At 36.4% G+C, this 25199-nt stretch overlaps 1 protein-coding gene and 1 non-coding gene across 3 annotated transcripts in view; both read right to left on the bottom strand.

The window, feature by feature from the left end:
- Positions 1 to 25199, bottom strand: part of HAUS6 (HAUS augmin like complex subunit 6) — a 47153-nt gene that overhangs the window by 10571 nt on the left and 11383 nt on the right. The window contains exons 6-14 of one of the 2 annotated variants that reach the window (XM_007198565.2): positions 25097 to 25162; positions 24745 to 24793; positions 16596 to 16766; positions 14957 to 15150; positions 14095 to 14221; positions 11882 to 11984; positions 5446 to 5527; positions 779 to 845; positions 310 to 486 (exon numbers count right to left, since the gene is read on the bottom strand). In XM_007198565.2, coding sequence (XP_007198627.2) covers positions 310 to 486; positions 779 to 845; positions 5446 to 5527; positions 11882 to 11984; positions 14095 to 14221; positions 14957 to 15150; positions 16596 to 16766; positions 24745 to 24793; positions 25097 to 25162 — 1036 coding nt within the window. The remainder of the gene's footprint in view (positions 1 to 309; positions 487 to 778; positions 846 to 5445; positions 5528 to 11881; positions 11985 to 14094; positions 14222 to 14956; positions 15151 to 16595; positions 16767 to 24744; positions 24794 to 25096; positions 25163 to 25199) is intronic. The other variant, XM_057548095.1, reaches the window with a different exon arrangement.
- Positions 928 to 1061, bottom strand: LOC114237029 (small Cajal body-specific RNA 8). Its single transcript, XR_003622833.1, has one exon. It is a non-coding gene; the product is annotated as a small Cajal body-specific RNA 8 (non-coding RNA).

Genomic DNA, 25199 nt, shown 5'->3' with positions numbered 1-25199 from the left:
ATCCCACATGCCGCGGAGCAACTGGGCCCGTGAGCCACAATTACTGAGCCTGCGCGTCTGGAGCCTGTGCTCCGCAGCAAGAGAGCCCGCGACAGTGAGAGGCCCGCGCACCGCGATGAAGAGTGGCCCCCGCTTGCCACGGCTAAGGAAAGCCCTCGCACAGAAACGAAGACCCAACACAGCCATAAACAAATAAACAAATAAATTTATTTAAAAAAATAATAATAATAATTAACTGTACTTTACTTATAACCCCAACACCATTGAGAAAATGACATTTCAGTATACTTATTACAATATTTTTCTAACCTCTTCTACCAGATGATCTTGCTCTTTTTGGAATGGATCACTTTTTTTAGCTGGCAGAGACCCTCCAAATGCACTACTCTCTGCAATATTTGATGATGAAGAGTCTTCAGCTTCAAATTCTGGTGTTTTCTTAGAAACTGTTTCATTTTTCTCTCTAGGAGTTGTCAACTTCGTGTCCTGAAGAAGATACACATGTAATGTTAAAACCTTAATAATTGTACCTCATCTTCATTAATGTTTATCTATAAAAGGTTAACATTATTGTAAAATTAAATGTTCACTGGCAGTTTAAAAATTCCAGTATTCCCATTTAGAAGTAATAACTAATGTGTAAACAGGAATGGTACATAATGTGCACATACTAGGAAATGTGAAAATATAAATTTAATTGGGATATCAACTAAAGTAAAGAATATTTTATCATATGTGAGTATGGTCAGAATTAATTTTAAATTGTTTTAAAATGTACCTTTTCAAGTAGTGTAACACTGTTTCTATCTGATGGTGAAATGGGCTGCAACAGAAAAGAAGCAGGGCTAAAAGGAAAAAAAATTAATAAATCCAAGTTATGAGTAAGAAAGAATTCCATTCACTTGATGTATTTGAATATTCTAAGGAAACTGTCTGCCCCGTATCTGTCCGTTACGATTTCACTCAATTCGTCCCGGTCATCAAAAGGCAGTTTATTATTCTAGGGAAGTACAGTGACAATTAGAGCAGTACTTCAGCCCAATTTGTGTATCAGCCTCCCAAATTATGAACATTATCCTTACCCACTATGTATTTTAAGTCAACAGCATTTTTTACAAGGGTTGGATGACTTGATGAACACTCAAAAACTTGAGTACAAGGTAAAAACAAATTCAATTAGGGACTTCCCTGGTGGCGCAGTGGTTAAGAACCGCCTGCCAGTGCAGGGGACACGGGTTCGATCCCTGGTCTGGGAAGATCCCACATGCTGCAGAGCAACCAAGCCCATGAGCCACAACTACTGAGCCTGCACTCTAGAGCCTGTGAGCCACAACTACTGAGCCCGAGTGCCACAACTACTGAAGCCCCTGCGCCTAGAGCCCATGCTCCGCAGCAAGAGAAGCTGCCGCAATAAGCCCGTGCACCGCAACGAAGAGTAGCCCCCGCTCGCCGCAACTAGAGAAAGCCCATGCACAGCAACAAAGACCCAATGCAGCCAAAAATAAATAAAGAAAAATAAATTAAAGAAAAAAAATTCAATTAACTAGAATCACGTTATTACAATGTCCTCAGGCTTCAGACCACAGAAGCACTGTAGCAGAGACTGTAAGATTCTTTTGATATTTCAGGTCCAGAATCAATTTCTCTTATGCTGAATTTTCTATAGCAAATACATTACACTTACAGTAAAGTCAATCAATGCGAATTTGCTGCATTCCACACATAGTGTTCCTTAATCTCTTAGATTCTCTTGTCCCTTTTGGTAAACATGAAAACCTTATGCATCTTTTCACTATAATTACAAAATAAGTTGTTAAATTTTTTAAGCCTTCAAAGTAATGATAACTTTATTTATCTTCATCTTGAAAGTGCCTTCAAATTCAATCATGGATTGGGTCTGCTCACTGACCAAAAAGCTTTTCTATTCTAGGTAAAATGGAGGCAGGATTACCACAGAAACCAACTTCAACATCAAGCATGCCGGTGTTTTTCTTTCTGTTCATAGACAGAAAAGTACAAAATTAACAACTTTGCAAATATTTTATATAATAGCAAATATGCCTTTCAAACTTTTTCAAATGTGCCCTTCTTGAAATCTACCTTCCAAACATAATTCAAAATCACTGAAATTGCTCGTTTCAACTTCGCCTCGACAGGATATAATCTAGATATCTAAGGCAAAAGATTAGTGATTACTATCTAGTGTCATTTTATCCACATTCTTCCCCAAAATTGACATTAAAATGATCAGAAAGCCCTCTGAAGCAGGGCCAGCAAGCTATGGACCAACGCCACTAAGATGCCACCAAAAGACTGGTGAGCTCCTTGAGGATGAGGACTATGTCTTACCAAAGGCTATTCCCAAGTCCTAACACAGTGCCTGGCGCTTGGTAGTGCCACACGATGGATCAATGAATAAATGTCACTTGAAGATGAGGTTCTATGGATGCCACCAAATTTTTCTATCTGAATCATTCTTGCAGAGTCTCATAATAGAGAAAAATGGAACCACATTCTACACCTCCTCTCTCTCATTTCTGAATTGGCAACATGCTATTAGCCTTGTGAATATCTCAATTCAAGTCAACTTCAAAGCAGCCCTGGCTCAGTCCTTACTCTCTACCCACTTGCCAGGCCAAAACTGAGGCCCATGAAATCCAGATAAAAAGGGTATTGATCCCACTGTGGAAATTAACCCTAAAAGCACTACCAAAAGAAAAAAGACATGCTTTTTATAGCAGCAAAAATTTTGAGGAAAACCTAAAGTCTAAAAATAAATGAAATGTTAAAAAGCTATTTTAAGCGGTAATATAATGTTAAGTAAACATACACATACACTAAAAAAACTGCATTTATGCTATGTTAATGTTGAGAAAATTTTGTATTTTAGAATACAAGACTTTGGAATTGGAAATAAAGTCTAAAAAAGAACTTGGGAAAGAATCTGAAAAGTGATTTATTGGAAATTGGAAATTTTAGCTAATTATTTTTTATTTTCACTTCTTGTTGTTGTTATAATATGTCTACAATTAACAGAGAAATAATAAAAAGAGAAAGGAAATAATAAAATGAGATTAGAATTCAATTTCTAAGACTAAGGATGTTTGTTTGGAATGCATGCAAGATCATACTGCCCCATCTCTGAAATGTAGTAAAGGAGAAACTGTAGAGGTTAAAGGTCTAGAAGAACTGTATCACCACCACTAGAAATATCATGGAACCCTCCTTTCCAGAAACCACTGCAAAGAAAGGTAGTACCCAGAGTGTATAGCAAAGGCATCATCAATCACTGAATTCTGATTGTAAGTATGGTGCAGCCTCCATGAGCTCACTCTGATCAAAACCAAGCCAGGAGATTTATGGAGAAGACTACTTAATATTTTAGTACTTGCGAATGAAAACCACATGTGAAAGGGCAAACAACACACTTACTCTAAAAACTACATTCATCTCATGTTTTTTAACTGCATAATTATATTAACCATATCCACATATGAATTTCCCAATTAACTACACTGATATTGATGTAAGATGATGCCACTACAAATAAAATATTTAGTATAATAGCTGAACTACATGCCAAAAAAAGGGTATTTCTTTAAGTGCAGTCTATCCACATTACACATGAAACATTTTATTACAAAATACCTTTTACAGTAAAGAATTCTGAGCAACATGTTTACTTCCATATCCCAGTAACTCAACTCTTTACCTCTCTTCTGTTCTATTAGGCAGTAATAATCTTTCATTTCCCATTAAGCGTTTATCCCTCATCACCAAAAGCCTTCCTCTACCTCCTTTCAATATCCCAACCTATAAGTAAAATAAAGCGTGAAAAGACAGTTAAAAGATCCAAGAGCTTAGAAAAGGATAAATGTGGAAGTCAAAATTATTTAATACAACTTTTTCCTATATTAAGAGAATTCTATTTGAATTAAATTCTTAGGGGCTGAGCATCTGGCTCCTGTAGAATTCTGACAGTACATCTTAGTACAAAATTCTACTTCAAGAAAGAATCTTGAGGTTGAATGGAGTTCATAAATAAAATCAGATTTGTGAATTAATCTACTAACTCCATCAATCTTTAGTCCAGCAAGAGACTTTAAATCAAAATATTTAATCTGCTCTCTCAAGGACAGACAGACCAAAAACATAACTGAGATCAGGAAGCACCAACTATTTCCCTCTAAGAGGCATGCTTTAAGAACAACTGTGATAAGGGGGTAAAATTAGCAAGCCCAATAACTTTACAATTTCTTCACTTTACAAGGTCTTCACTGCAGATTTCATTCTATTTCTTTAGGTACTCAGAAATTCAACATCACACCCAGATCTAAGAACAAAAATAAAATTCTCCCACAAGTAGTCCTGACCTCCTGTGAACCAGAAAATTTGCAGAGGAAACTGCCAATAGCATAATTTCACATGTAAGTTTTACTCTAGTTATGGTATTTCAACTTATTAACTTATTAAGAGTATACAGAATGAAGGGGGCCTCAAGTCACTTAAAATTTAGAATTTTCTTTTAGAATTATCCTAAGTATTTTGTTTCCATATCTGTGCTTCATTAACATGGGGAAGTTGAACTGAAAATCAACTATTTAAATCAAAGGTTAATCAGAAAAAGCAAAATAATAAAGGAATCTATTTAGCATATCTGTGTTTGACTGCTACCTAATGTTTAGTTTCAATAAGGGACAAACACATTCACATTTAGTTTAGAGATTTCTGCTTTTATAATCCGGCATCAGTTTATTTAAGGGATAAGTAGGATAATAGAGGAAAAAAGACAATAAAGTAAGAATACTCCTAGTTACAACAAACTAACTAGGTTCAGTTTTTTCATATGCTAAATTTTGGGATTAGATTGAATCAGAAGTCTTCCCAAAAAATTTTTTTTTAAGTACAGAACTCTTTTTATCAAATGGCATATAAAGCCCCAATATATAGTACAGATAAAGGAGTAGGCTGCTCAGGTTGAAGTGGGAAAGGCTGAAACAGTCACAGGTTAAATTTGATTCATCCACAGCACCAGAGGGCGCTGCAGAACACAGACTGAAAACTACCAACTAGATCATCTCAGAAGTCCCTAAACTCTTGGATTTAGTCAACAGCCACAAGTGATTTCAAAGACGTTCACAGACACAAAAAGGCAAAAATTCCCAAACTTGCATTAGATAATTTTCATACATGTCTTTTTCTTCAAAAATTAGGTAATCCCCGTGAGTACCAACATTTAGATAAGAATAGAAGGAAAAAAATGCCCTTGCAAAAGAAACGTTGAATCTTTCCTGAAAACGTGGATCCACAGTAGGAAAACACTGTCTGGTTAAGAGAAGAAAGTTATGAGCTATCTCACAGTGCAGAAGCTTGAAAGCTGGCTGAAGATGGGACTAAAATTAATTAAGAGAAAAAAAATCAATATGAAAATCAAATTTCTTTTACCTGTTGGCTAGATCACATTTAGTTTCCAGTATATCACTTGCCCTTCTGCAATCATTTTCCTGGATATCTTGCTTACGTGTATCTAAAGGAATAGAAAAATTAATTACTCTTTAATTATGTTTGTACATTCTAATATTCAGAGATCTCTTGAAGTTCTACAACAACTTCTAAACAGAAGAAAACAAAAATAAATCCTAATAGGAAAAGACAATTATTCAATTATTAAGTATAAAGTAGTATGCATGACAGTGATGGAGAATATGTACAATAGGCTTTCCTAGAAAGACAGCTCACACAAACTTTCCCAAAAAGGGACAATCCATAATTCTCAAGTATTATACAGCCATGCTTCATGTTTAAGTACACAGATAATGCAATTACCACATAAACCAGCCAAAAAGTTATAGTACTTAGCATATTTTAGCCCAGCACCTAGGACATCAGTCAACCTATGTATTTATTCTTCAACATATCATTTAATAACTATGTGTCGTTACTGCACTAACAATGGGAAAAAGAAATTAAAAATGGAGATCTGTCTTCAAGGAGTCAGTACAGGAAAGACTATTGACAAGTACATACAGAATTATGGTATACTGCTACAGTATTATGATACAAGTATGCACAGAATGCAAGGAGGCAGAAAGGCACCTGGCCCAGAGTGGGGAACATGAAGAAGCCATGAAAGTACTAAGAGAATAAGTTGCATGTTTCGTGTGCCACAGCATAAGGTATATCTAGTGGAAGCATGATAGGCATTGAAATTGATGACAAAAGCCATGGCTGTATTTCCAAGGATTTGATATTCCAGGAGCTCCTCTTCTTTCAACATGTTAGCTTCTGAAAGACTATTTATACATGTGTCCAAAGTGTTACTGTATAAGAAGCCAATGTGTATACTATGTAAAGTTTTCCTTGTAATTCATCATAATGCCACCTCATAACATTCTCAATACCCTATGCTTTTGAACCTACTAATTATGATGGAGTTACTGTTATTTATAAAACATTCCAAAAATAAGCACAAATACAACTATACCACAAACTTAGTAGACAACCATTAACTAAAATGATGATGATATAGTCAACATCTTGTTATAACCTGTAATGTTAAAGAATTGAAAAAGAATATATGTGTGTGTGTGTATATATATATATATGTTCCTTTTCAGATCACTGAATCACTTTGCTGTACACCTGAAACATTGTAAATCAACTATACTTTAATTTTTAAATATTTTAAATTTAAAGATTTTTTTAAAATAAAAATGATGATGCACAACTTTAAACACTATCTGGTGGTGGTAGGCAGAGTTCATGCACATTTGTTCTGGTATGAAAGAAAGTCTGTAAGGTAAAAGCTGCTAAGTGAAAAAGCATCTAGAGCCTTTTTCTCTTTTCCAAAGGTGATGGGTGATGGAAAGCCACTGGTGGGTATTACACCAAGAGGTGAAAAGGATCATATTTACATTACAGGAAGATCACTGACAGCCATTTGGAATATAGAACAGATAGACTACTGGAGGCAGAGTAGCTAGTTAGAACACAATCACATGCAAGAAATGATGAAAACTAAACTTAAGATGCAAAGATAGCAAAGGAGGGCACAGTCATAATAGTGCATTTAGGAGGTTAAACCAAACTGAACTCACCACTACAAAGCAAACGAAAATAAAGCAGACACTGACTCCTACCGTAAAGACACTACAACTACTAAATAAAATGTAAGAAAAAAGGAAAGCCCAGAAGAATAAAAATCATCACGTGACAGAACCAAAGATGGAAAGCACAACAAGCAGGGTAAACTTAAACTGAGAAACAAGGGCTCAGTGAGGCAGGCTCCAGGGGCTGAACACAGGAGATTTAAATGCCTACATGGTAACAAGAAACATCATCTCAGGCCTCTCAGGCTGGGATCTGAGAGACTGCCATAAGACAAGACACTGCAAAGACTGCTCTGCCTCTGAAAAGGGATTACAAAAATTCTGCCAACTGGACAGGGAAAGCCTGCTGTCTACCTGGACTCCTTGGTGAAAAAAAAGTATAGAAGGAAGGAAGGAAAGTCATCTAAAACCTAGCCTATTCAAAAGGAGGTGTGAAATCCATAATTATACTGGCTACTTGTTTTAGGAATCCCAAACCAAAGACATTAACTGGTCTAGTTCAAGAGAAATCCCTGGGACTCTTGGCCACTCTGTAGAGACCCTTCTGCAATCCTGGGCCCACATGACTCCTCCAGAGGTGAGGGACCCACTGAAGTTGACATTTCATTCAAATATTTTAATATTAATATTTCAATAGAACATCAGCAGGCAGAGTCTACAGGAGAAGTACCTGAAATGAAGAGATACTGGGAAAACTGATAAAGATAAAAATCAGTACATTTAAAATGGTCAACAAAAAAGAAACAACAGGGGCCATAATGAAAGAAGATGACACCATGAAAAAGAATGGGCAGTTTTGAAAAAAGAAGCAAATAAAGAATACATTCATGAAAACTAAATACTAAATGGACAGGTGAAAAAGGAGATTAAACATAAATAAAGAGATAATTAGTGAACCATAGAGAGATACAAAGAAAATACCCAGAATGCAGGTCCAGAGTTACAAAGAGGTTGTAAATATGAATGAGAATTTATGAGATATGGGGGACAGAATTAGAAGTCCCAATAATATGAGGTATAAAAGAAAAGGACCAAAAGAATGAGAGAGGGGGGTAATATTACAAGAGATATTAGTGAATAAGTTTCCAGAATTGAAGAAAGATACGAGCCTTCACACTGACTATGCACACACAAGTTCCAAGCAGGCTAAATAAAAATCAATCCACATTTAGATTCAGCTCAATGAACCTGCATAATACAAAAATAAATAAGTCTTAAAAGCAACCGGAGATCAAAAATTACCTACAAATGAATGACAATTAGACCGACAGCAAATGTTTCAAAAACAAAAGAAGGCAGAAAGCAATGAGATCATATTATTAAAGTCCCAAGGAAAAGTAAGTGTTGATCTTGAATCCAAACTATCATTCATGAGTAAGTAAAAATACAGACATTTTCAGAAAGACTAAGAGATCTTACTATTCAGGGTCTGTCACTAAAAGAAGTGAAAGATATACTTCGAGATATACCTCTCAAAAGGAAGGAATAGAACAAAAGTAATATTGACAAAAAAAAATCAGTATATGTACTGGTAAATCACACACAATGATTGTTAAAAAGAATATCTATCAATGTCATTTTTTTTTTAAGGGGTAGGGCATTATCCTAGAATAAAAGTCAGTAAGAGGACGAAACAACCATATACAATGAGTGAACCCTCCTTGGATCCTGGTTCAAAAATAAACATTTACAAAGAACATGTTGGGGGATAAGAGAAATTTTATTTATAAACTTAAGAACAGGAGAATGGTATATGTATGGTTAGATCCAAAGTAAAATTATTTTTATAAACATATATCAGAATAAACTTAAGATTTAGGATAGTGGTTACCTCTGCAAATGCAGAATGAACGGTCAAGGACAAGGGGTTAATATCCAAAATATACAAATAGCTCATACATATCAATATCACAAAAACAAACCCAATCAATGCATGCCACAACTAAAAGTTCACATGCCACAACTAAGGAGCCCGCAAGCCGTAACTAAGGAGCCCACCAGCCGCAACTAAGGAGCACATGTGCCACAACTAAGGAGCCAGTGAGCTGCAACTAAGGAGCCTGCCTGCCATGACTAAGACCCGGTGCAACCAAATAAATATTTTTTTAAAAAAAGGGCAGAAGATCTAAATAGACATTTCTCCAAAGAAGACATACAGATAGCCAACAGGCACATGAAAAGATGCTCAACATCACTAATTATTAGAGAAATGCAAATCAAAACCACAATGAGGTGTCAACCTCACACTTGTTAGAATGGCTCTCATTAAAAAGTCTACAAATAATAAATGCTGGAGAGGATGTGGAGAAAAGGGAACCCTCCTCCACTGTTGGGGGGAATGTAAATTGGTGCAGCCACTATGGAGAACAGTATGGAGGTTCCTTAAATATCTAAAAATAGAACTACCATATGATCCAGCAATTCCACTCCTGGGTATATGGGCGGAAAAAACGAAAACTCTAATTTGAAAAAACACATGCACTCCAATGTTCATAGCAGCACTATTTATAATAGTCAAGACATGGAAGCAACGCAAGTGCCATCAACAGATTATTGGCTTAAGAAGATGTGGCATATGTATACACACATACACACACAATGGATATTTCTCAGCCATACAAGAGTGAAATACTGCCATTTGCAACAACATGGATGGACCCAGAGAATATTATGCTTAGTGAAATAAGTCAGACAGAGAAAGACAAGTACTATACGATATCACTTATATGTGAAATCTAAAAAATAATACAAATGAATTTATATACGAAACAGAAACAGACTCACAGACACAGAAAGCAAACTTACAGTTACCAAAGGGGAGAAGGAAGCGGGGAAAGGGACAAAGGAGTATGAGATTAACAGATACAAACTACTTTAATACATAAAATAGATAAGCAACAGGATTTACTGTATAGCATAGGGAATTATAGCCAATATCATGTAATAGCCTATAATGGAATATAATCTGAAAAAAAACCCCAAAATCACTATGCTCTACACACCTGAAACTAAAATAATATTGTAAATCAACTATACTGCAATTAAAAAAAAAAAGAATACTCAAGGAAGGGTGGATACTCAAGGGTTAACTACACTAGTACTTTAAAAAAAAATCTAAAGCAAATATTACAAAGATTTGACAAGAGTGTTCAGTAAACAGGTATTTATAATATTCCTGTACTTAATATGCTGAAATATAATTTTTAAAATCCACTGAAAAGAAAAATCACTTCAAGAAAGATGTAATATGTAAGGTATAGGAGGGAAAAAAGCTGTTTTACTTTAAGCAAAGTAAAGTGGTTTACTACAAAAAGTATAAAATAATGTTGAGGTTCCCCAGCCCAGACCAAGGCTCTAGAGGAAGAAAAAAAAAAGGAATCCCAAGAGAACAAACTCTGCAATGTCTGAAGGAAAGGGTTACCCCCAAAGATCCTATCAAACACTCTTAAAATGTGGACTTCTAACTAAACTTCATAAACAGACAAATATTCCCTCACTCTGAAGGTGACATAGAAATCTCCAGATGGACGTGAGGACGATTTCATGGTTTCACAGGGCCTAAACTAAGTATGCCAAGAGTACAAAGGCCCTTTCCAAGCTGAAGTGAGAACACAATGGCAACCAAATATGCCAAGAACTATCAAAGTAATTCTATCATCATAAGCAATGCTCTGTATCTGAAGCTCTGTATCTGAAGATCTTTTTCATTCATCAAACTATGCAGTCTTTTGTGTCTACTCTTATGCTGGCGCCTATCCTTGACCCTTGCTCTCTGGTCTATGATCCTTCCCAACTAGTGTCCTCCCCACATACACCTGACTCCCAAACCAATCACCTATCCTAGCTGTGTTCATCCTTTTTCTTCCTAAGTCCTGTGCTAACTGCTGCCACAACCGATGGCCTGCCTAAACTCAACTGTGACCTATACTTATTACCTGCTCCAGACTGGCTACATAATTCATACATTTTTTATTCATTTATCCCTCCACCTATCTACCTTACATTTACTGAACCCAATAAAAATTTCTTGTACACAAGTACCAGGCAAGTGGTGAAACTGAGTATGAAATGGGTATTAGATATTGTAGAGAAATTAATTTTTTAGGTGTGATAATGGTATGATATTTGAGGAAACTGAATGAGATAATTATTAATTTTAGGTGTAATATTAGTATGGTAATTAAAGAGGAAAAAGTCCTTATTTTCATGGGAATGCATGCTGAAACACTTAGAGTGAAGTGTTAAGGTCTCAGACTTACATGGTTTAGCAAACAAACATACACATTTAAAGCAAAAATCTCAACTGTTGAAACAAGCAACAGTTAAGTATTCAGGTAATTACTGTACTATTCTTTCATGTTAAAAAATTGTGGGCTTCTACACAAAACTTGTAAACGAATATTTATAGCAGCATTACTCATAATAGCCAAATGGTGGAAATAACCCAAATGTCCATCAAAGGACGAATAGATCAACAAAATTCAATTCAATCATACAACAGAATGTATTCGAACAAAGTAATGAAGTATCGATACATGCTACAACTTGGATAAACCTTGAAAACACTGTGCAAAGTAAAAAACTGTGCAACTGAAAGAAAGGAGACACAAAAAGCCTCATGTTAACTGAGGCTCATATGACTGAAATGCTATGTGCATTTCACCACAGTAAATAACTGGGAAAAAAACATGAAAGTTTATAAAAGAACTATTATGATAGTGAGAAATATTAATGAGAGGGAAGTTTAAAAGAGAAAAAAATAAATAACCAACCTGGAAGTGAAGCAGGGTACTGCAAAAGAATACTCTTCGCATATGCTTCTTCTGAGGCAGGATCAAACGAAAGGGGAGACATAGGTGGTAAAAGATCCACAGCCTTAAAACACAGAATTTGTTATTTTGAAATATACACACTTTACTCAGTACCACAGTAACAATACTAAGTAAATCTATGAATGGATGATATTTTTTTCCCACAAAGAAAGAATTAGCAAACATACAAATTATCCTGTAACTATTTTTAAACTAAGGAGTATGATACTAGGAACAAGAGGGCTACTTTGTCCTCCAACTATGCCTCAAATGTAATAGTACCTAAAATAAAGAGGAATGTCTCAATTTCTTTCTTTTTTTTTTTTTTAAATTGTAATCCTTACTGTTACCGGCCAAAAACTCGGGACCTAAACCCTGTTGTCTTTGTTGAAAGATGAACCAACTGCAGGGAGAGGTTTGAGATGCACTGGCAACAAAGTGAGACTTGCTCTTCACTGAGATCAGAAGTATTAAAAGGGGATTGCACATTGTCCTTGTTTAAGTCACTTATTAAATGCCACTCGGACTTCTAGTCCGGGTGTGTCCCATGGAGACTCCCCCCACCACCACCTCCCGCCATAGTTGTGAAGATCAGAGCAGTGCTTTGCAACAAACTAAATTCTCAATGTGTTCATAGGGATTGTGGGGCTTGGTCTTTGGTCAAAGGCTCAGCCATTCCGAGGAGTCCTACCATATTTTTGCTTCCTGCTCTAGTAGGTTTAGTTTCCTGGGTTTGGGGTGAGACATGTGGACTAGAGCTGTTAGATTGCACAGGGGACTGAGTGTTCTTCAAGTTCTGCATCTCCGGGCATGCACAGACCCCCAGAGGATGGTCCAGGTCCCTTCGTTCTGACGGGCAACTTTACCATGTCGAGCTGTTGTGTTTACCATGTGCGTTTGTTACCTTTTCATCCTCATCTTTCTCATCAGAAACTTGTGGTTTTACTCTTTCAGGTTCTTTTTCTTCTGGTCTCTGTTTGCTAGCTAGATCTTTGGGTTCATTTCTGTGCCTCTTTTCATTTTTGTCTTCTCCTTCATTCATTTCAGCCTGAGCTCCTCCAGGCCTCACATCTCTGTCTGGCTCCTCCTTAGATTTCTGTTTAGGTGTTAGTCCTTCGGTTTGACTTCTGAGTCTCTTTTCTTCCTGGAGGTGACCACGCTTTACTTTATCAACTCTTTCTTCTTCTTCCACGTGTGTTCCTGGTCTTACTCTTCCCGGTTCTTTTGCAGGGAGTGGTCCAGCAACTTGTTCTCTGGATGTAACTCTACGTCTCTTTTCCTCCTGGTCTTTTTCTTCTTCACCGACAGAATCATCTGATTTTGCTTTTTTTAGGGTCTTCCTCAGGCTTCCGTTTGGCAGGGCCCCTTGTGAAATGAGATGTGATGGTGGTCTGCCTGGTAGTTTGCCTTGTAATCCTGGGGCTACATGAGACTTCAGATTTTCTTTCTCCATCGGACTTGCTTCTCCTGGGCATGCAAAGTTTGGAAACAGGTCTGGGGGACTTGTTTTTCTCTGCTATTTCCACTCTGCGGCCCTCACCACTTGTCTGGCTCCCGTTTCCTAGACATCCATTCACTTCTCGACTGAAAGCATGAGCTCCGTTCTCCAAGGACAAATCTTTATCTTAAAGGGATTTGACTTTAGCCAGGTAGCCCTCCTCTGATAATTCTTCTTTATGTAATTTGGTTTCCAATTCACATAACTGATTCTTTATTTCTGTCTGCAGAAATTCAGGCAAGAGAATTCCATTTCTCCTTCACGCATTCCTTTTCTGTTAAACTATCTCTTTCCAAATCTTTGAGCTGGATGGTCTCGATGATTTCATGAGCAGCATCGTGGGGTTTGTTGTAGACCGGCAGCGGCCACGGGTAGACGGCAGGCTCGGCCCCCACGGGTGACTTGAGCCTCAGCTCCAGTTTCTCCCCGATCTCATTTTCTTTTTAATACAATCCACTGAATCTAAAAATATTAACTATATCACAACAGCAGCTTAATGAACATTCTAATATGTATTTAGAAAAATCACAGAAACCAAAATATTTGAACTTTAGGCTCAGATGCAAAGATGACAAGCATACACACATATAGCATTTCCAGGTCATTTGTAACATGATAAATCAAGAGTTTGCAAGAGATTAAACTACTCTCCAAAAGTCAAGTCAATATTACTTACTGGAGTCCAACCTTTAATTAGACTGAAAGGAGACAGGCCAAGAAATTCTTCCCAATTTTTATGCCATTCTTCTTGTTTTTCAACAATAGAATGTCTTATAGTTGTGAGATCTTCTTTTATTTTATACCTGTAATGGCATAAAAAAGAACTTCATTCAAAATATGAATATATAAAAAGAAGCACTGAGAAAAAGTGTTGAAGTAAGAATACTATTGTTTGTAGAGAAAGGGCAGAAAGTATAACTGAAAGTTCAACCAATACAGCACACCTAAATTGCATAAACTCTCCCATTGAGAGTTCAGAATCTAAAATACCTTCTTTCCTTTTAACACCAAATAGCAATCATACATCTATACTCCATTTATCTTTAAAAATATTGGGTTGGCCAAAAAGTTCGTTCGGGTTTTTCCCTAAGATGTTACCCAAACGAACTTTTTGGCCAACCCCATACAATTTTTTCCTGGTTCTGAACTCAAGCTGAAATTCTACTCCTACTCTCTATCCATTTCTAAAGAGAACTCATACTTCCCGGTCACCCTGCTCAATACAAACAATTTTTCTGAAACCTAGTTTTATTAGTAGACCCTACAAAAGAAAAGCTAGAGAAGTCAGCATTATCTGATAAAGAATTAACACTCAGGGCAAATAATATACTCCAGACAAAAGAAAACTACATTAATTTTCCTTGCTACTTCATGTGTCTCTCTAGAAGTTGGTGACAAGGTTTTTGAGTACAAGTAAAATTTTCACACTTGTTTGCCAAAGCTACTGAGTTGTTAACTAAACAAGAATTGTGCTGAGAAATTATCAAAACCACCCTACTCCTACCCCAATGAAATAACAGAAGAGCTTTCTAGTGTACCTCATATGCTTCAGATCTGACAATCTTTCTCTCTGAACTTTGGTCTCTTTTTCAAGGAAGTGAAGGTCTATTGTCAGTCTTGCTTGGTTAGCCTGACAATGTTCATATTTCATTACTTTCAAGACTTCATTTAATAACTGAATAACTGTTAAGAGATTCAATTTTCCAGCCTCATAAACATTTCCTATGTGCAACTGAAAAAAAATAGTGGTGAACTACAGATTGTTAACATAATAAAATGCTACAAATATATATTTACATTTTTCACTATTATATAAAAAGGTTACCTTAAAAAAGAGGGGAAAAAAAGAACAAATGTCTACCCAAAAATAAAACTATGTAAATAATTCTGGCCCACAGAAAACTACTGTGGAAGAATTAACACGCCATGCTACATTTTTATATCATGCAAAAAAAGCTGAAACTAGAATAAAAGAAATGCAAATAAGTGGAAAGCAAACTAAAGACTGAGGAGAAAGATCAGGTTTGGAGAAAGATCATGAATTCATGTTTTACCGAAAGTTGCAAATTAAAGGACCCCTAAAGGTTGATTCCAAACTTAGACATGTTTATTTGGCCTGCACAGTTCCAATGTGTTAAAATCATCTGAATTAGTTGCTAATATTTTTTAAAATCACAGATTTCACACAAAATTAGTTCCCCAAAGATCTCATCATTTCCTACTTTACCCCTATTGTTACACATAATTAGTGTACTTCATTTATATAGTATTACCTGCCTAGCCCCTGTAGGAATCTGAGTTTACAGATCCTGATTTTTATGTACTCTGAATTTGAAGTGCCTGACATGTTACCTATTAAAGTGAAAACTCTTCAGGGTCACAACAATATTTTATCTTTATATCCCCTTCACTATAATAATACCTGGCACATAGGAGATGCTCTAAAAATTTTAAGTTTACTAAGAAAAAAAAAACGTAGGCTATTCAGATGGAAATGTCCCATAAGCAAGTGGAAATAATTTGATGTAGTTTGGGTTGAAGGGGAGAGACTGGAAATACCAATCTGGTAATATTATTGTATAGGAGGCTGATGAAGCCATGGAATTGGGTAAGAAAATACAGATGGATTTATAATGTGGGAAAGAAAAGGGGGCATTAAAGGAACCATGGGGAACATGTTCATTTAAAAGTTAGAGAAAAAGGAACCAGTGGAAAACTGGAGACAGCAGTCTGAAACACCACAGGAAGGCAAAGACACTGAGGTCACAAAACCTAAAGGAAGAAAAAACCTTAAAACACTTAATAGCATCAAGATGAAAGAAAAACGAGAGAATAGAAGAGTTTTTATAAAGAAATTTAGCATTCAGGAGATCATTGGTGCTCTCTTTGAGAATTTATAAAGAACTAGGTATCATATCATCTTCCTACTAAGTACCTTCTACTCTCTACACTATATGATGTAGTGCCGTACAAGGTACGGACAATGAATAAAGGTTGATAGATGTGAATATAAACACATTCAACAGTACCCCTCTTTATGAAAGATTTACCAGATATATTCACAAAGGTAAATTCCGAAAACAGTAGATAAACATTGTGAGAAAAACAATATACAATATATAAAAAAATTATGTGAAGGGAGTTTTCTCAAAGCTCCCTTAATTATCGAATGCTTACCTGACACATTTGTTTCTCAATTTTGTCAAGTAAGAGCCTTGGAATATTGATAGCAACATTAGTTCCATCTAAAGTATATTGGTTAACAACACTAAGGACTGAACTAACAACTTCTCTCTCTTTTTCCAAAACCATGAGTGTTTCATTCACTGAAGCCCACAAAGACCGAACCTTCGAAAACAGAGACAAATTATTAAAGTCTATATATAATCTATACATAAAGATATGTAAAATACAAATATATGTTCATTCCTAGGAACAAATTAGGTATTCCTGGAATGGCTTCTGGTAAGAAAACTAACTATTTTAACAGTCTAAAAGCACTGATATTACTTTCAAGGGCACTTTAAAACTAAAGAATTTCTCAGGAGAATCTAGCCCACTATGATTTGCAAAACGTATCTAAGAAACCTTATACTACGGAGATGCAATTAGCATTTCCTCTATTCTGACATGCCATCAGGGAAAATAAAAGATTTTCAGGAGAAAAAGAAAACACTACACATCAATTTTAAGGGTCATTCAAGTTTCAAAAAGTTAAAATGCTGAAAACCATATATTAACCTAGGTTTATTAAATTCACATACAAGAATGTTCACAGCACTCCTATTTGTAATACTCAAAAACTGCAATCAACCAGAAGAACTACCTTGAATAAAAAATATACTTTCCTATAATCATAAAATAGAACATTATACAGCAATGAGAATGAACACATACAACAGCATGGATAAAACAGCATGAGTGACAGAAGTCAAACACAAAAGAATATATTCTATACACTACTCATTTACACAAAGTTCAAGAACGGGCAAAACTAATCTTTAGCATAAGAAGTGAGGATAGGGCTTCCCTGGTGGTGCAGTGGTTAAGAATCTGCCTGCCAATGCAGGAGACACGGATTCGATCCCTAGTCCAGGAAGATCCCACATGCCGCGGAGCAACTAAGCCTGTGCGCCACAACTACTAAGCCTGCACTCTGGAGGCCGCAAGCCACAACTACTGAAGCCTGCGTGCCTAGAGCCCATGCTCCACAACTAGAGAAGCCATCGCAATGAGAAGCCCATGCCCACGCATCACAACGAAGAGTAGCCCCTGCTCACCGCAACTAGAGAAAGCCTGCATGCAGCAATGAGGACCCAATACAGCCAAAAATAAATAAAATAAAATAAAATAATTTTAAAAAAACAAACAAAAAAAGAAGCGAGGATAGTGTTTACCCTTGGAAGGAAATGGTGGTGAATGAAAGGGGGCTCAATGCTCCTGGGGTGAAGGTAACATTCTGTTTCTTTAACTGGATGCTGGTTACATGGATGTGTCCACTTTGTGAATTTTGTCAAGCTTCACACTTACGATTTTGGCACATTTTTATATGTATGTTATGCCTCAAAAGAATTTACGTAAGCGGGAAAGAGGAGGGGAAACACACTAATTATATTTGTGTTACTGTCTGTGTCTTCTCACAGTACAAAGTAAAGTTGTTTCCCCAAAGGAAGACTCATTGGCTGGGCATCTAAAGATCTCATAGGATGGCATTTCCTTGGTGAACATACAAAGATCCAGGATCTGGTTCTCAGATTTTTCAAATCTAGAAGTTTACCTTCTCAATGGCTCAAAGTTGAATGGACTCAGGGAAAACCGAACATTACCCAAACTCAAGAGAGACTGCTATGAAAACTCTTAATGGGTTTCATACCAACCTAACCTATTAAGCCTACAATCAAAAATACTACATTCAGGAATAGGAATATTCATATTCACTAAACTGGAAGCTCCATAAAGGAAGTGACTCTGCCTGTCTTCTTCAGTGCTCTAGTCCATAATATCTAGAAGAATGCCTAGCAAATGGCAGGTGATCAATAAATATTCACTGAATTAATGAATAATTACTTCCTGAGGAGGGCACTCACCTTTTCCAGTGACAAAGTGCCTAAAAAGCCAAATTAATACCCCAAAGCAGCTTGGTGACCACAGAATCAGAACAAAGAGCTTGAGAGAGATTTCATCCAAACACAAAGGCCTAAGAAAACACTCCTACCCACATTTGTTAAAGCCAACCTCTGAAAGCCTCAGATCATTTATATCTGCCAGATTCCTCTCTACTGCCATGTCAGCCTCAACATGACTTCTCATCTTTCTTCCATATTTACCATCTGCCTTCACGTAATGTATTTTATTTAGATAAATATTACTGATTAAGTTAGAATCAAGCTGAATTTTCCCTGCTGGCATGAAAGATTTTAAATTAACCAAATTTAAACTGGTTAATTTAAAACTGCTTTTGTATATATTTAGTCTGATAGATTATAAGCTAATTTTTCCATTATATTCAAGTGTTTTAAAGGCACCCTGTTAATACTTTTATACATATATCACTTATAATGAGTAAAAAAAGAAAAACAAAAACACTGTTACAAAGAGAGATATACGAGTTCAATTAAGTAAGTAAACACTGCATAACACAAAAGAAAGATTAAATTTCTCCCTTCAAAAGTTGTCTTGACCAGTCCCTCCCATCAGGAAGCTTCCACAAGCCTCTTAGGTAGCCTCACCCACCAGAGGGCAGACAGCAGACGCAAAAAGAACTATAATCCTGCAGCCTGTGAAACGAAAACCACATTCACAGAAAGACAGACAAAATGAAATGGCAGAGGACTATGTACCAGATGAAGGAACAAGATAAAACCCCAGAAAAACAACTAAATGAAGTGGAGATAGGCAACCTTCCAGAAAAAGAATTCAGAATAATGACAGTGAAGATGATCCAGGACCTCGGAAAAAGAATGGAGGCAAAGATCGAGAAGATGCAAGAAATGTTTAACAAAGACCTGGAAGAATTAAAGAGCAAACACCTAGAAGAATTAAAGAACAAACAAACAGAGATGAACAATACAATAACTGAAAAGAAAAATACACTAGAAGGAATCAATAGCAGAATAACTGGGGCAGAAGAATGGATAAGTGACCTGGAGGACAAAATGGTGGAAATCACTGCCGTGGAACAGAATAAAGAAAAAAGAATGAAAAGAAATAAAGACAGCCTAAGAGACCTCTGGAACAACATTAAACACACCAACATTCACATTATAGGGGTCCCAGAAGGAGAAGAGAGAGAGAAAGGACCTGAGAAAATATTTGGAGATTATAGTTGAAAACTTCCCTAACATGGGAAAGGAAATAGCCACCTAAGTCCAGGAAGCGCAGAGTCCCAGGCGGGATAAACCCAAGAAGAAACATGCCAAGACACAAAGTAATGAAATTAACAAAAATTAAAGACAAAGAAAAATTATTAAAAGCAACAAGGGAAAAACAACAAATAACATACAAGAGAACTCCCATAAGGTTAACACCTGACTTCTCAGCAGAAACTCTACAAGCCAGAAGGGAGTGGCACGATATATTTAAAGTGATGAAAGGGAAGAAACTACAACCAAGATTACTCTACCTGGCAAGGATCTCATTCAGATTCGATGGAAAAATCAAAAGCTAAGAGAATTCAGCACCACCAAACCAGCTCTACAACAAATGCTAAAGGAACTTCTCTAAGTGGGAAACACAAGAGAAGAAAAGGACCTACAAAAACAAACCCAAGGGGCTTCCCTGGTGGCGCAGTGGTTGAGAATCTGCCTGCTAATGCAGGGGACACGGGTTCGAGCCCTGGTCTGGGAAGATCCCACATGCCACGGAGCAGCTGGGCCCGTGAGCCACAATTGCTGAGCCTGCGCGTCTGGAGCCTGTGCCCCATGACGGGAGGGGCCGCGATAGAGAAAGGCCCGCGCACCGCGATGAAGAGCGGTCCCCGCACCGCGATGAAGAGTGGCCCCCGCTTGCCGCAACTGGAGAAAGCCCTCGCACGAACCGAAGACCCAACACAGCCAAAAATAAATAAATAAATAAATAAATAAATAAGAAAATCCTTTAAAAAAAAAAAAAAAACCCAAAACAATTAAGAAAATGGTCATAGGAACATACATATCGATAATTACCTTAAATTTGAATGGATTAAATGCTCCAACCAAAAGACACAGGCTTGCTGAATGGATACAAACACAAGACCCATATATATGCTGTCTACAAGAGACCCACTTCAGACCTAGGGACACATACAGACTGAAAGTGAGGGGATGGAAAAAGATATTCCATGCAAATGGAAATCAAAACAAAGCTGGAGTAGCAATACTCATATCAGATAAAATAGACTTTAAAATAAAGAATGTTACAAGAGACAAGTAAAGACACCACATAATGATCAAGAGATAAACCAAGAAGAAGATATAACAATTATAAATACATATACACCCAACAAAGAAGCACCTCAATACATTAAGGCAACTGCTAACAGCTATAAAAGAGGAAATCGACAGTAACACAATACTACTGGGGGACTTTAACACCTCACTTATACCAACGGACAGATCATCCAGACAGAAAATTGATAAGGAAACACAAGCTTTAAATGACACAACAGACCAGACAGATTTAACTGACATTTACAGGACATTCTATCTGAAAACAAAAGATTACATTTTCTTCCCAAGTGCACACGGAACATTCTCCAGGATAGATCATATCTTGGGTCACAAATCCAGTCTCAGTAAATTTAAGAAAACTGAAATCACATCAAGCATCTTTTCCGACCACAACTCTGAGATTAGAAATAAATTACAGAGAAAAAAACGTAAAAAACATAAACATATGGATGTTAAACAATACCTTACTAAATAACCAAGAGATCACTGAAGTCAAAGATGATTATCAAAAAATACCTAAAGGCAAATGACAAGAAAAATACGACAATCCAAAACCTATGGGATTGGGTGGGATAGGGAGAATGGGAGGGAGACGCAAGAGGGAGGAGATATGGGGATATAGGTATATGTATAGCTGACTCTGTTATAAAGCAGAATCTAACACACCATTGTAAAGCAACTATTCTCCAATAAAGATGTTGAGAGAAAAAAAAAAACCTATGGGATGCAGCAAAAGCAGTTCTAAGAGGGAAGTTTATAGCAATACAATGCTACCTCAAGAAACAAGAAAAATCTCAAAAGAACAATCTAACGTTACACCTAAAGGAACCAGAGAAACAAGAACAAACAAAACCAAAAGTTAATAGAAGGAAAGAAATCATAAAGATCAGAGCAGAAATAAATGAAATAGAAACAAAGAAAACAATAGCAAAGATCAATAAAACTAAAAGCTGGTTCTTTGAGAAGATAAACAAAATTGATAAACCTTTAGCCAGACTCATTAAGAAAGAGAGGGAGAGGACTCAAATCAATAAAATTAGAAATGAAAAAAGAGAAGTTACAACGGACAATGCAGAAATAAAAAGCATCATAAGAGACTACTACAAGCCAACTCCATGCCAATAAAATGGACAACCTGGAAGAAATGGACAAATTTTTAGAAAGGTACAACCTTCCAAGAATGAACCAGGAAGAAACAGAAAATATGAACAGACCAATCACAGGTAATGAAATTGAAACTGTGATTAAAAATCTTCCAACAAACAAAAGTCCAGGACCAGATGGCTTCACAGGTGAATTCTACCAAACATTTAGAGAAGAGCTAACACCCATCCTTCTCAAACTCTTCCAAAAAATTGCAAAGGAAGGAACACTCCCAAACTCATTCTACGAAGGCACCATTACCCTGATACCAAAACCAGACAGAGATACTACTAAAAAAGAAAATTACCAACCAATATCACTGATGAACACAGATGTAAAAATCCTCAACAAAATACTAGCAAACAGAATCCAACAACACATTAAAAAGATCATATACACCATGATCAAGTGGGATTTATCCCAGTGATGCAAGGATTCTTCAATATACACAAATCAATGTGATACACCATATCAACAAATTGAAGAATAAAAACCATACGATCATCTCAATAGATGCAAAAAAGCTTTTGACAAAATTCAACACCCATTTATAATAAAAACTCTCCAGAAAGTGGGCATAGAGGAAACCTACCTCAACATAATAAAGGCCATACACGACAAACCCACAGCAAACATCATTCTCAATGGTGAAAAACTGAAAGCACTTCCTCTAAGATCAGGAACAAGACAAGGAGGTCCACACTCGCCACTATTATTCAACATAGTTTTGTAAGTCCTAGCCACGGCAATCAGAAAAGAAAAAGAAATAAAAGGAATACAAATTGGAAAAGAAGAAGTAAAACTGTCACTGTTTGCAGATGACATGATACTGCACACAGAAAATCCTAAAGATGCTACCAGAAAACTACTAGAGCTAATCAATGAACTTGGTAAAGTTGCAGGATACAAAATTAATGCACAGAAATCTCTTGCATTCCTACACACTAACAACAAAAGATCAGAAAGAGAAATTAAGGAAACAATCCCATTCACCACTGCAACAAAAAGAATAAAATACCTAGGAATAAATCTACTTTAGAAGGTAAAAGACCTGTACTCAGAGAACTATAAGACACTGATGAAAGAAATCAAAGATGACACAAACAGATGGAGAGATATACCATGTTCTTGGATTGGAAGAATCAACATTGTGAAAAATGACTATACTACCCAAAGTAATTGACAGATTCAATGCAATCCCTATCAAATTACCAATAGCATTTTTCACAGAATTAGAACAAAAGTTTACAATTTGTATGGAAACACAAGACTCCGAATAGCCAAAGCAAACTTGAGAAAGAAAAATGGAGCTGGAAGGATCAGGCTCCCTGACTTCAGACTATACTACAAAGCTACAGTAATCAAGACAATATGGTACTGGCACAAAAATAGAAATATCGATCAATGGAACAGGATAGAAAGCCCATAGATAAACCCACTCACCTACAGTCAACTAATCTATAACAAATGAAGCAAGGATATACAATGGAGAAAAGACAGTCTCTTCAATAAACGGTGCTGGGAAAACTGGACAGCTACATGTAAAAGAATGAAATTAGAACACTCCTTAACACCAAACACAAAAATAAACTCAAAATGGATTAGAGACCTAAACGTAAGACCGGACACTATAAAACTCTTAGAGGAAAACAGAGGAAGAACACTCTTTGACATATATCACAGCAAGATCTTTTTTGACCCACCTCCTAGAGTAATGGAAATAAAAACAAAAATAAACAAATGGGACCTAATGAAACGTGAAAGCTTTTGCATAGCAAAGGAAACTATAAACAAGACGAAAAGACAACCCTCAGAATGGGAGAAAATATTTGCAAACGAATTAACGGACAAAGGATTAATCTCCAAAATATATATACAACTCAATATTAAAAAATGCAGCTCAATATTAAAAAAACAAACAACCCAATCAAAAAATGTGCAGAAGACCTAAATAGACATCTCTCCATAGAAGACATACAGATGGCCAAGAGGCACATGAAAAGCTGCTCAACATCACTAATTATTAGAGAAATGCAAATCAAAACTACAATGAAGTATCACCTCACACCGGTCAGAATGGGCATCATCAGAAAATCTATAAACAATAAGTGCTGGAGAGGGTGTAGAGAAAAGGGAACCCTCTTGCACCGTTGGTGGGAATGTAAATTGATACAGCCACTATGGAGAACAGTATGGAGGTTCCTTAAAAAACTAAAACCAGAATTACCATATGACCCAGCAATCCCACTACTGGGCATATACTCAGAGAAAACCATAATTCAAAAAGACACATGCACCCCAATGTTCACTGCAGCACTATTTACAATAGCCAGGTCATGGAAGCAACCTAAATGCCCATCGACAGACGAATGGATAAAGAAGATGTGGTACATATATACAATGGAGTATTACTCAGCCATAAAAAGGAACGAAATTGGGTCATTTGTAGAGACGTGGAAGGACCTAGAGACTTTCTTATACAGAGTGAAGTAAGCCAGAAAGAGAAAAACAAATATCATGTATTAACGCATGTATGTGGAATCTAGAAAAATGGTACAGATGAACCAGTATGCAAGGCAGAAATAGAGACACAGATGTAGAGAACAAACATATGGACACCAAGGGGGGAATGGGGTGGGGGGGGGGCGATGCATTGGGAGATTGGGATTGACATATATACACTATATGTATAAAATACATAACTAATAAGAACCTGCTGTATAAAAAATAAAATAAAATTCAAAAAAAAGTCTCACCTTTTGAATTTTCTCTTGTATATTACTTTGGTCATCATAGGGTTCCATTCTAGTTAAAAATTAAATAATCTCATTAGTCAATAAAAAAACCATATGGTAATTTACCATCCAAAAAGCTAATTAATCTGCAAATCCACCCGCTAACAACCATTCCTATTAAAAGCCAAAATAAAATTCAAGCTCAAAGCTATCATAATTTATTAGAACTGGACTAGGAATCAGAATTATGTTCTTGTCCTATTATCAACTAGCTATTGATATGTTATTTTAACTAATCTCAGTTTCCTTACCGGTAACATGCAGGAGGCTAAACTAGTATCTCAAGGAACTTTCAACTCTAAAAGTCACTTACTTTTTTATCTGGTTTTGCTGTCCTATACATTCTGATCTCAAATTTTGTATTTGTTTAACTGATAATCTGCAAGAAAACATAAAAAATGACAACTGTAAATCTA

Source organism: Balaenoptera acutorostrata, chromosome 6 (assembly GCF_949987535.1).
Source record: "Balaenoptera acutorostrata chromosome 6, mBalAcu1.1, whole genome shotgun sequence".
Lineage (NCBI taxonomy): Eukaryota > Metazoa > Chordata > Mammalia > Artiodactyla > Balaenopteridae > Balaenoptera > Balaenoptera acutorostrata.
The sequence above is the reverse complement of the archived record's forward strand: the minus strand, read 5'-3'. Positions and strand labels throughout refer to the sequence as shown.